Here is a 13,168-nt window from a genome sequence, read left to right on the forward strand (position 1 = left end):
GACAGACGAGGCGAGAGAAAAGGAGACGGAAGGATGAGGAGAGACAGAGACGAGAGAGGGGAGAGAGAAAAAAAAATTCTTGTTCCGGTTCCCAGACACACTTCTGCTCGGCCCTCCACCAGCTGGGTAAACTCTTCCGTGATGCCTGGCGGCGGCACTGGATAGCCTTCGGTGGACGGCCCGACACTCCTCCGCCGCCCGGTGGACGGCGACGGCTCCTCCGGGTTTGGGCAGCCGGCAGGAGTCCCCCGTTCCCTGCTCCTCCCCATCATGGCGGATGGCAGCAGGCTCCGGCCTCAGGCGAACGGCGGCGACTCCTCCGCTCCCTCACGGACGGCAGCCGTCCCTCCACAGCCCAGGCGGCCGGCAGCGAGTTCGTCCGCCCCCCCGGCAACTCACTCCAGCCCACCACCTCGAGCGTCCATGGCGGCAGACTGCTCCGCCATGCTCGATGGCACCGCGGATTCACCACAGCGGCGAGGGATCTCTGGCAGCGTGTCCCTCCTTCCTCCCGGGTTTCGGCACCAATGTAACACAGTTTGTAGTCACGGGAAGAAGGAGGCGGGAACTGGCGAACATTTAAAACTTTAATAAAATAAACAAACACAAAATGAAAGTAAAGCGGCAGCCCCTCGCGGACGACTGCCGCACACAAAATACAAAATAAACTCCAGGCCTGGTCCTCTCTCGTCTTTCACTGTCGTCACTCCTCCTTTTCATCCTTCCGGAGCTCCTCCGTGAGACTCGAGACTGGTGAGTGGCGCAGGTGTCGCGCATTAGCAATTACTCCACCGGCCTCGCTCCGTTCCCACGACTCTCGGCCCCGCCCCTCTCGTCACAATCTCCTTTTGAAGTGGACTTTGAACTTTGTAACTTTGCAGATCTTTTTTATGCTCAAACAGCAACATTACAGACTAAAGTTGAAAAAGTGAAAAAGCATAATAGGACCCCTTTAAAGGCAGGATGGGCATCTTCAAACACCGCTAGTGATATCATCAAACAAACTACACACAACTGAAGTCAGCTGCTCATCTACAACCTCCCATCATGAGAAATAAAAGGAATAAACAGAGCAACTGACCCTTCGCATGGAGTTTGATTGACAGGCGATCTGACCAATCATAACGCAGAATCTGTCATTTTGTCCGACAAACAAACTGGACAGGAGAGTAGATTAACGACAGTGGACTTGAACTTGAAAAATGGTGTGTATTGATGTCTTTCCGCAGTTGAAACGAGATACCTTCTGATGGTCATTCATGTTTATTTTGTGCTATAACTAGTAAAGAGGGCGAGATCATCTGTTCACGTGCTGTTTGAACTGAGGCGTTAATTATCTCGTTTAGTCCCTAGTATTTCCTTTAGGGCTGGGCGATTTTTCAGATTTTATTGATTAATTCGAATTTAATGTTTTACCTCAATTTTATTTTTTATAAATCAAAGAATTGCGATTTTGAAAAGAACTATTACCTTTCCACGTTGAAATTAGACACATTGACAGTATGCTAATGATGAGAGAAAAGAATGATCTGAGCGCAGGAAGGCACACATGATTAACCACTCATGTGACGCGCACTAGGAAGGAACGTAAGTAGAACATATTGCTGTAGGTGCTATTCACACAGAATGCGCTTTTGCATTGACAAAGATGTGGCGCGGGCAGTGGAATGGTAAAAAAAGACAAGGAGACGGGAGTTGAGCTCCTTTTAACTTGAGCGCCATGTTTGTAGAATGCCGTTTCATGCATGAGACGCTGCAAGACACGTGAGTGCAGTGGCCAAACACATCCATCAAGCGCATGTTTACATAGGGAAAAAAAACAATGGAAAAGCAGCGCAGTGGAATGAATAACCTGTAAAGAACTACTACTGTATGTCTGATATTTTATGTTTGCATGATGCTGACAGGCTGAAATCTGCTGTTATTTTCTTTGTTTTTTCAAAACATTTATAGTTAATAATAGTCTACTGATGTTATACTTGTAGTCATTTTGAATTTGAATTGCCTTGACTTTTGAGACTTTATATTATTTTTGTATTTAACAAGTGATTTGTTTTATATCTACACTATGTTGACAACTTCATGATGCGTTGTCATGATGTCTTAGAATAGAACTTTCTATAACTAGATGGTTAATAAAGAAAATACTACTTGAATCATGTTGTAGTTAAACTTTTAAAGGAGACATATTATGCCCCTTTTTACAATATGTAATATAAGTCTCTGGTGTCCCCAGAATGTGTCTGTGAAGTTTCAGCTCAAAATACTCTACAGACCATTTATAATATCATTTTGAAAATGCCTATTTTGAGTGGAAGCAGAAACACGCTGTTTTTCGGGCCTGTCTCTTTAAATGCAAATGAGCTGCTGCTCCCCGCCCCCTTTTCCAGAATATAGCAGCGCCATTAGAGCTCGGACCTGCTAAAAACATCTGTTATGGTTCTGATTATCATGTTTATCAAGCTGAAATCATGTGGTTTAAACCATAGGAGTTTAAACTTCTGATATACGGTTTTCTGAGAGCACACATCCGAAGCACACGGACAGAAAGCGGCTGTCACAGCATGTGAGTACTAAACTAAGTTCTCATTCACACACAAGTTTACGTTAAAAACACACATGAGTTAAAAAAAACAGTTGGTTATGTCTGTGAAGGTAAACTGCTTGGAAATAAATTGCATGTTTATTTTAGATCTAAATAGTGTTCTGTGCTCGTCTGTGCAGACAAAAGCAGAACAGTTAGTATGTTTTGCTCACTTTCGCCATTAGAGCTCGTACACCATTTTCTCTTGTGAAAACACAATGATGGCGCCGTGGGTGGAAACGTACATATTAAGGGGCGGTAATATTATAATGAGATCCCTTTGTCACGTCACCAAGGGAGCGAAATCAGACGCGCTCGTTTTCTCAGACGCTTGCAGAAAAAGGCTTCCCAAAACAAAGTTACTGGGTTAATGTTTTTCACGTTTCCTTGGTTGGTAGATGCACCGGGGACCTGATTATAGCACTTAAAACCTGGAAAAGTCAGATTTTCATGATATGTCACATTTAAGTGTAAAAATTGAAAATCGAGAATCGGTCGAACATTATGAAAGAAAAAGGAAAAAAAAGGAGAGATATTATTTTTTGCCTTATTGCCCAGCCCTAGTTTCCCTGTCTATTTATAGCCCTCAAATTCAATTTTTCCGGACCCTGTGTTTTATGATTAAATACAAATGTATTATCAAAAACGGTGGTAATCAAATAAATGCATAAAACTTTAACAACTTAATAAAATTTTTTAATTTAATCAAATGAAAATGTAACAATTCTTTTTGCTTTTTTTGGCAAACAAAAAGCTGCACAACAGGTTTACTTTTTTAAATTAAAACATGGACAAAAAATTTGATATTGTGTGATATTTCTTAAAATTAGGTTTTAGTAACTTACTTTGAGAAGTACATTCGACTATACAATAGTAATATATTTCTGTCAGCTTTTCTTCAACATTTGCAAAATTCTGTGGCTGGATTCCGCAATCTATATGTTTTTTGACAGAAAAGGGCTGAGAACATTTCAACGCACAGAAATACACAAAGCTAATTTTCTTCTGTCAGCCAGCTGCCCCACGAATCAGCACAGCTTTAGCAACTCACAAGCTCTCATGGGAAACAGGCTGGAAAAAAAGCCTTATCTGGGACTGATCAGAATGCAGAGAACAGAGCGATCTAGAAACCAAAGGCACGCTGAGAACGACAGCTCAGCTTCCAGAAAACAGAAAGTGAAGAAATGGACAAAGAATAAATTGTAAAACAGTACTTTTGTGTTTGTCACTTACACAACAGTGTAACGTGCCACATTGTTTATGTAGCACTCATGTTAAAGCGCCCCGAAGTAAGTCAGCCTAGCGCTACAAAAAAAGCGAGAAGAGGCTGGATTAGATGAATGAGAGAAGCCTGCCGTGAAGCTTTTTGCAATGCTCCTCAGCACTCCTTTCCATGTCCCTCTAACGCACTCACGTTGTACAAACATACAGCTTGCCTGAGCGCTGAAGGGGGCTTCGGCCTATCAGCAGGCAAGGCTGCTGCACGCATCACCGGAACCCAGGATCGCAATTGGCTGTCGGTGCCAAATAAGGCGGGACTAGATTATGTAAACAGCTTCTAAATACAGGGCGAGCAGTCAATCACAATCACTGCCTGCACACACGACATCACCAGTGAGGTACTGAGTGGCTGAGAGATACAGAGAGAGAGAGAAAGGTAGTGTGATGGAAAAAGACAAAGAAAATTGTAGGCAGCACAGGACCCTCTCTTAACATGCTGACGGCAGGGGTGCGACGAACAAAACAAATGACACAACAAAGGGTTTGGCTACCTTTATGAGCACAAACACCAGCTGCAGCATTTTAATGTTGATGGGTTAGTTCACCCAAACATGAAAATCCTGTCATTATTTACTCACCCTTATGTTTTAATAGAAAAAATAAAATAGAGCGCGTCAGATTTCGCTCCCTTGGTGACGTGGCAAAGGGATCTAATTATAATATTACCGCTCCTTCATCTGTAAGTTTACACCCACAGCGCCATCATTTGATTTCGCAAGCGACAACAGCGTACAGTTCTAATGCCATGGCGAAGGTTTGAGCAAAACACGCTAACTGTTCTGTCTTTGGCTGCACAGACGAGCACAGAACACCGTTTAGAGTCCCAGCCTCAGAGGAGACAAGACAGCCGTGGATTTATTGATTTATTTAATGTATATTGCTGCTGCCACACAGATCTACAATAAACATGCAATTAATATCCCAGCTATTAACCTGCACAGACATAACCGACTGTCTTTTGTAACTCATGTGTGTTTTTAACGTAAACTTGTGTGTGAACAAGAACTTAGTTTAGTACTCACATGCTGTGACAGCCGCTTTCTGTCCGTGTGCTTCGGATGTGTGCACTCAGAAAACCGTATATCAGAAGTTTAAACTCATATGGTTTAAAACGTAGGATTTCAGCGCGACATGATATTTAGAACCAAAACAGATGTTTTTAGCAGGTCCGAGCTCTAATGGCGCAGCTATATTCTGGAAAAGGGGGCAGGGAGCAGCAGCTCATTTGCATTTAAAGAGACAGGCCCGAAAAACGTTTCTGCTTCCACTCAAAATAGGCATTTTCAAAATTATATAATAAATGATCTGTGGAGTATTTTGAGCTGAAACTTCACAGACACATTCTGGGGACATCAGAAACTTATATTACATATCGTAAAAAGGGGCATAATATGTCTCCTTTAAGTTTCAAAAAATGAGTATTTCTGTGTTAAATACACTCCTTCTGGGTTTGTATAAGTTTTGGAAAGTTTTAGCATGGCCCTTCATGACGTCATGAAGGGGGGAATTCCTTGTATGGGCACTTCTCCAGGAAGAGTTCGCACACATCAACCAGAGCGAGAGCAAGAGCAGCGGATCAACGTGCTTCATTCGGGTTATGGCAGTCGTTGGCAGCGCTGCTCAGGACTTGCTCGAGAAGAATGTCTCCAAAGAAGTGTGTTTTTGGATGTGAGGGAAAGATAACCTTGTTCAGCTTCCCAAAGAACCCAGCGTTACGTGAACAGTGGATGCAGTTTGTTTTTCCAGGGCAGCAACGGAGTTTCGCAAGTGTGTTTGTTTGTTCCTGTCATTTCGGTGACAAATGCTTTAGAAGCAAGGCCCAGTTCGACGCTGGATTTGCAGATCGTTTGATACTGAAAGATGGCAGGCAGGCGGAGAGTAAAACTGCATCAAATTTCTGTGTTTTGTAGGCAATCGGCGCCTAAGTGCTCGCGACTCTTTAGCTCCGCCCACGGCACGCCTCCAGGAGCTCGGCTGTTTTCGAAGAGAATCGTAAAGCTGTATCTTTCATTATAAATCTGATAAAACTAAATCAAGACTCTTCGGAGATATGAAGGATGCAATACTACTATATAGATACTCAAGATTAACATGAGATTGGCCGAAACTGTGTGTGTTATGTCCCCTTAAATAGAGCGATTTATGGATAAAGGCCCATTTACACCAATGGACGATAACACTCTTGATTACAAGCATGGTGCAGTTTTGTCTCCTGCCGCTTTAAATGCTCGAGCTCTTTGAAGTCGGGTAGATTCTGATTGGCTGTCAAAGATTTTACCGTTTATCATCTAAAACAAACATTCTGAAAGTGATTCCAACAATATCGCAAATCACTAAGAAATGACATGCCACGTATGATGGACTAACCTGCACTTTAGACAGCTCGTAATGGTCCGCTTCAGGTCCGGGTAGGGTCTCTCTGGACGGTACGGCCCTGTACGCAGAACCAGATGCCAGACAGTCCTTTCCCAAATCATGTCCTTTCATCTTCTTTTACCAACATAGGAGCACTTTTGTTGCTTCAACTCTGAGCTTTATCTGGTCAAAGTCACCAAATCTGAACTGATGAGAGAAGGAATGGGTTAACATGAATGGAAATGTTACTCTTATTTCGCCCGACTCAGCACTGATCGAGCACATTATATGCACAAATTCCATTTTTTCCCTTTTACGCTTTAAAGTCTGACAAGATGGTATTGTTGTTGGGAAATTATTGTATGGAAAAACATTCAAATAGACCAATCTGTCCAATATTGTTATCTAATGACATTAGCATAAGGTCATTTTTAGTAGGCACTTTCAGTTGCCTTTTTAGCCATCATTTGGCCAGGCTAAGTAAGTGCATTCCTTTTTGAATTTCACGAAAACATCACGTCAGACTAAAATCAAATGAAAATGACCATAAAGATCAGGGACGGATTATCCAATGGACATTATGGCCACGGGCCCAATTTTAAAAAGACACGATCGGTGCAACATATTCAGTGGAGTAGGCAGAAGAGAGTAAGACTCTCAGAAACGGCTTTTGATGCGATCGAATCCGCCTTCTTACAAGCTATAAATCATAATTTACACTCTATGTTATTATTACATCCTGTTAAAGGCACAATATGTAATTTCCGCCGCTAGAGGGCGCGTATTCAAAATAAACAAAGAAACAAAGGTGTAGTTTGATGATGCCGTGACTGAGTGTGGAATCATGGGAGTTGTGGTCTTCATCCCCACAGCCGACGCAATCCGACGGGACTCGGGCAGAAATCATGTTCATGGATGAGCTAATGATTTATTAACGTAGTAGAATAAAGCAGGGTGAGGCTGAAAGCCGTCGAAGCCAAAATTGCTTATTTCTCTGGATTTAAACATTCTTCGAAACATTTGGGATAAGGAAAGTACACAAGTCAGCAAAATATACAACACTGTTCTAGTGGTTTTTGGATATTTTAATAAAAAAATCTTACATATTGTGCCTTTAAAGTTCAAAAATACTGAAGTGCAAATAGTATCTGCCAATATAAAGTATAGATAGCATAATTACTATTTACACTTATTGCAAAGATTGCTTCTTGTCCAGGAAAGTATTATTGCAATCAAGTGGTGTAAATCTTGTATGATGGAGAATATCTACAGGTGTTGATATTGTCCTTCAGGTTGTGATCTGTAACCTGTCAGTGTAACAACAAATATTACCCTAGAATTAAAAACGTTGATTGTGCGCGGGTGTGGGGGGGTCCGACAAGACATTGTGCCCAGGGGCCTCTGATTTCTTAATCCGGGCCTGATAAATATTTTCATGACGACTAACCCAGTTTTCACTCAAAATTATCTTGACTATAATGCATTCATACGTTTTGCCATTCCTTTTAGCCATTTTTATTGCATTAGAGTAAATAAATATATTAAATACAATTTATTTAATTCAAATATGCATAAATGAAGAGCACAAAAGCAAATACTATCATGATGTATAAATACTACATATTTATACTTGTTTTTAGACTTTATTGCTTTACGGTAATGAAAATGAGGGGAAAATGTGCTCTACTGTATGTATTAATGCCATAATGAAACACAACTTAGCAGTCTTTCATTAAGGCGAAAGATAGTGTATTATTTCTTTCTTTTATGCGATATGCCCGAACATGTTCTTGACGGGTTTCACGTGATTCACCCTGCGATGACCAAAAATGTGGTTAGGTTACTATTAGTGCATTAATGATGTTGATGCACTCACTAACTTTTTACACACGGCCAATATTTTGACATTACCGGACAGTTATGACGCTGTCGTGAATGAATGTACACATTAATATATTGATCTATAAAGCGAGAGAGCGGCGTTTATCTGGCGAATATCCCATTGCGCGTTGACTAACAGCTACATTCTCGGAAGACACAATAAAAACACAAATGATGTCTACATTAGATGACACTGGATAAGCTGTGTTTATTTGAGTGCAATAGGCCCCGCATCTCCTCTAACGTTAACCAGAAGAGAAGAAACAGTTCCCGAAAAGATTGAAAACAACAAACCACACGGGTTTCATTCAAAGACATCTACAGGCATTTTTTTTTTTTTGACTAAACAAACCACGGGTTTTATATAGATATATATTTTACATTACCCAAAAGGTTTTTATTGTTATTGCAAAGAGCACACTTTAAGTAATCCCATTCTTATTGTAATAATCCCATCAGTGCCTTTTTAGATCATAATTTCCCACTTAATTTTGTTGCATATATGCATCCTGATCTGGATTATAATTAAACATCACGCATTAATATCAATTGCATAAATTTGTTTCCATATCCCGACTAAATAGAGCGCATCATCAGAACTACTGAGACAATAGATGTCACCTACATCAGGATATAACACAAAGAGAAAGACGATGTCCATCACAGCAGCGCATATTCACATGATAGACGCGTTATTTGTTTAATCTTCTTAAAAGTCAATATAATAATTTGCCATGACAGGTCAAATGATGCTAAAATCAGAAACAGTTCAAAAAAATGTAATTATGGTGTCAGAATTACAGATGTGTCGCATGCAAAGTATACTACAATAAATCTTATTTTACATATCAAATAAAAGATAAAAGTGTCCACTGCACCAGGTACCTGCTCGTCTGGTTGGTCTGCGGATCTTCAACAACACAACAGCGGATGGAGATGAACAACTTCGTTACAAACCAGTTATTTGAAGGACTCGGATGGACCCCGTTATGGGAAATGTAGTGCAATGAGCGTTCGTTACAACTGCATATCGTATAAGTGGCGAGTAAATGGAACTACATTACCCACAATTCACTTCCCCTTGAACGCGTCAACGCTCTGTCAGTGGGCGGGGCTTATTGCGCGATGGAAGGCGACGCGCATCCTCTGCAGTCAAACACTAGTATTACAGTGTGGTAAAAAGCGTAGGGCTCTGGGGTGGAATTTTACCATTCCAGAAAGTACAGTGCGATGATGATACTGCAAAATATGCGGACATTATTCCTCTCGTTTCACTGTTTCATCGGAAATTACACCTGACGCATATTAACCCCTTACAAGCTGAATTATGCAAAAATATGTCCATGCATTTCCTCTCTACATACAGCCACAAATTATTTAAAGTACCCCTATTATGGGTAATGAAAGGTTCATATTTTGGTTTTGGGAGTCCCCGACAACAGGTTGACATGCATGCAAGGTCAAAAAACACTTTCATTGTCTTATAATATGCATTTATTTTTATCTTACTTGCTCAACGTCTCCCAAAGGATTCACTCAACGATTCATTTTTCCAAAGCCCTCCTTTGCGTGACGCTAATCTGCGGTGAATGGTCCGATTGGTCTCATTTTCATTTCATCATGCCTGTAATGCCTGATAAACCAGCGTTTGTGAGCGCAGTGCTGCTTTGTGTACAGCGTTACTGGGGAAACTATTTTTACTTCATTTTAAGACTCCTTTCAATGATTCAGAGTCGACTCTTTCTTTTGAGAGACAATAACTTTATACACGGTGCACTTTCAGATTTAAAACTTTGCAGGATGTTTTCATGCATTTAGAGCTGTTACACACTGCATGAAAGGTAATTTTCAAAAATCCATAATAGCGGCACTTTAAAATATCAGTATATTAAATATCAGTTTGTTATCCATATAATAATAAATTTGCTGCAAGTTTGATTGGAGTTGATTTGTTGACATCAAAACGGTTAATTATAAATGAACTCAAATCATTGTAGATTCAGGTTATTAACACACAAAACGAATGTGCATTTAATCTATCTATCTATACAATGAAAAGTAGCTGGAATTACAATCATTTCAAATTTCATTGGATAGACATTTAAAAGCTAATATTACATGTAAACAGGTAAGTGTAAACATACATTTTTTACTAAAGTCACTTCCCATCTTCAGTAAAAAAAAATAAAATAAAACTATTGTTTTAGTTTCAAGATATAAATATTAAAGTTAGAATCATGCCACATTTGTCTGCCCAACCTCACAGGACACCATTTTTATATATTTATTTAGTGTATGTGTGGGTAGCCTCGACAGTGACTGACACACTAGATCCATCTTATGTACTGTATATTCAATGTATAAAACTCACACTTTAGTTTGCATTAACAGACTACACAAACTAATTTAGTCAAATGAAGACAGGTAAATGTCACTGTATGGAGTTTTTTACAAGCTCAGCAGTTGCTCTGGTTTACCAAAAAGTCAAATGTCCCATCGCTGTCTCCTGATCTAGAATAAACCCAGACAAAATGTTCTTGTAAGTGCTGTAATTTCCCTTAATTGTGCTCTTTTCAGATGTTTCTACTGGAGCATCAGTTCCGCTGCAAATCTGGCTTGAAACAACAGTACATTTCTCAGACGTTGCTCTACTGAAAAACTGGGCAGAAAATTGCAAAAGCTAGCAAGATTTCGAAGTGGTTGCAGAAACTATCATACTTTGTAATACCAAAGAAAGACCAGAAAGGCAACTTTTTGGACCAATTTTTTATTGTCTGTACACAAAAGCATGTTACACACGAGATGGGTACAGCATCTGAAAAACAAAAGCAAAAAGTTAGCTAATTGTTAATACTTGCTTCATTACAAAAAAAAGCTGCGTTTCATGCATTTTGCCACAACCGTACGGACAGTCATCATGGCTCAATCTATTCACAGGAGTGAATTCAAAGTAACACATTTACAGCATCAAGTCATGCATCAACAACTGTACATTCCCCTTTTCTGAAACTTGAAGATTATAAAAGACAAGAGAACACATTTGTGCCATACCTTCATACGTCAGGGGTGTTCTATCCTGCTCCTGGAGGCCCGGGGTACTGCAGAGTTTAGCTCCTACCCCAATTAAACACACCTGAACCTGCTAATCAAGCTCTTACTAGGCATAGAAAAATCTACCAGGGTGTGTTGAGGCAAGTTGGTGACGAATGTGCATTTAATCTATCTATCTATACAATGAAAAGTAGCTGGAATTACAATCATTTCAAATTTCATTGGATAGACATTTAAAAGCTAATATTACATGTAAACAGGTAAGTGTAAACATACATTTTTTACTAAAGTCACTTCCCATCTTCAGTAAAAAAAATAAAATAAAACTATTGTTTTAGTTTCAAGATATAAATATTAAAGTTAGAATCATGCCACATTTGTCTGCCCAACCTCACAGGACACCATTTTTATATATTTATTTAGTGTATGTGTGGGTAGCCTCGACAGTGACAAAAACACTAGATCCATCTTATGTACTGTATATTCAATGTATAAAACTCACACTTTAGTTTGCATTAACAGACTACACAAACTAATTTAGTCAAATGAAGACAGGTAAATGTCACTGTATGGAGTTTTTTACAAGCTCAGCAGTTGCTCTGGTTTACCAAAAAGTCAAATGTCCCATCGCTGTCTCCTGATCTAGAATAAACCCAGACAAAATGTTCTTGTAAGTGCTGTAATTTCCCTTAATTGTGCTCTTTTCAGATGTTTCTACTGGAGCATCAGTTCCGCTGCAAATCTGGCTTGAAACAACAGTACATTTCTCAGACGTTGCTCTACTGAAAAACTGGGCAGAAAATTGCAAAAGCTAGCAAGATTTCGAAGTGGTTGCAGAAACTATCATACTTTGTAATACCAAAGAAAGACCAGAAAGGCAACTTTTTGGACCAATTTTTTATTGTCTGTACACAAAAGCATGTTACACACGAGATGGGTACAGCATCTGAAAAACAAAAGCAAAAAGTTAGCTAATTGTTAATACTTGCTTCATTACAAAAAAAAGCTGCGTTTCATGCATTTTGCCACAACCGTACGGACAGTCATCATGGCTCAATCTATTCACAGGAGTGAATTCAAAGTAACACATTTACAGCATCAAGTCATACATCAACAACTGTACATTCCCCTTTTCTGAAACTTGAAGATTATAAAAGACAAGAGAACACATTTGTGCCATACCTTCATACGTCAGGGGTGTTCTATCCTGCTCCTGGAGGCCCGGGGTACTGCAGAGTTTAGCTCCTACCCCAATTAAACACACCTGAACCTGCTAATCAAGCTCTTACTAGGCATACTAGAAACTTCCAGGCAGGTGTGCTGAGGCAAGCTGGAGCTGAAGTCTACAGGTCACCGGCTCTCCAGGACTGAGTTTGGCATGCCAAGTACAAAGATCTCCCAAAACCTCTTCTCAGGTGTGCGTGTTTCTTATGCTAAAAAAGCTGCCACATGTGAAAGAACTACAAAACCCCACCATGACCCTGAGGAAGGCAAAAGTTCAACTCCAAGTTGCTCTAGTTGCACTGTTCTTGCACTCATTGAATTTGGAAATGCTCTTTTCTCAAGGTTCTTCCTTTCTAGCATAACTCCTAACCTAAACTCACATTTGCAGTTAAGGTTAAATGCAGTTTCTCAGATACACATTTCACCGCAGGAAGATCAGTTAATACTAGGGATGCTCCGATCAGGATTTTTGCAGCCGATACGGAGTACCGATTTCTTGTCATGGTGATCAGCCGATACCAATGCCGATTCTGATGCTTCAAGCTTTAGATGGTTTCATCAGGCGTATGCACCTGTCCCGAAGTTAACTTCTGGTCTGCGTTTGTTTATCAGTCTGGCTATGGCGCCGGCTACAAACACAGTTAAAGTTAAGGTGATGAGTAGACTGAAGTTGGGCCCAGGTGGTTGTGCTGTGGGATGCGTTTCCCATACAATTATTTATTTGTGGCGCTCGCCACAATATCAAAACTAACCGATTTTCCAAAAGGCTTCGTTGAATAAACATGAGCACGT

The 13,168-nt window shown here is 40.2% G+C and overlaps 2 protein-coding genes across 2 annotated transcripts in view; both read right to left on the reverse strand.

Moving 5' to 3' along the window:
* LOC107717600 (multidrug resistance-associated protein 5-like) overlaps window positions 1–9,061 on the reverse strand; it is a 36,881-nt gene extending 27,820 nt beyond the window's left edge. Inside the window, exons 1-2 of the mRNA XM_016524406.1 lie at window positions 8,987–9,061; window positions 6,233–6,427 (exon numbers count right to left, since the gene is read on the reverse strand). Of these exons, the coding sequence (XP_016379892.1) occupies window positions 6,233–6,352 (120 nt within the window). The 5' untranslated portion in view covers window positions 6,353–6,427; window positions 8,987–9,061. The remainder of the gene's footprint in view (window positions 1–6,232; window positions 6,428–8,986) is intronic.
* A 2,973-nt stretch (window positions 9,062–12,034) lies between these two features.
* Window positions 12,035–13,168, reverse strand: part of LOC107717624 (60S ribosomal protein L35a) — a 7,186-nt gene continuing 6,052 nt past the window's right edge. Inside the window, exon 5 of the mRNA XM_016524434.1 lies at window positions 12,035–12,098. Within this exon, the coding sequence (XP_016379920.1) occupies window positions 12,075–12,098 (24 nt within the window). The 3' untranslated portion in view covers window positions 12,035–12,074. The remainder of the gene's footprint in view (window positions 12,099–13,168) is intronic.

The sequence above is a fragment of the Sinocyclocheilus rhinocerous genome, unplaced genomic scaffold (assembly GCF_001515625.1).
Source record: "Sinocyclocheilus rhinocerous isolate Xijiao unplaced genomic scaffold, SAMN03320098_v1.1 scaffold240, whole genome shotgun sequence".
NCBI lineage: Eukaryota > Metazoa > Chordata > Actinopteri > Cypriniformes > Cyprinidae > Sinocyclocheilus > Sinocyclocheilus rhinocerous.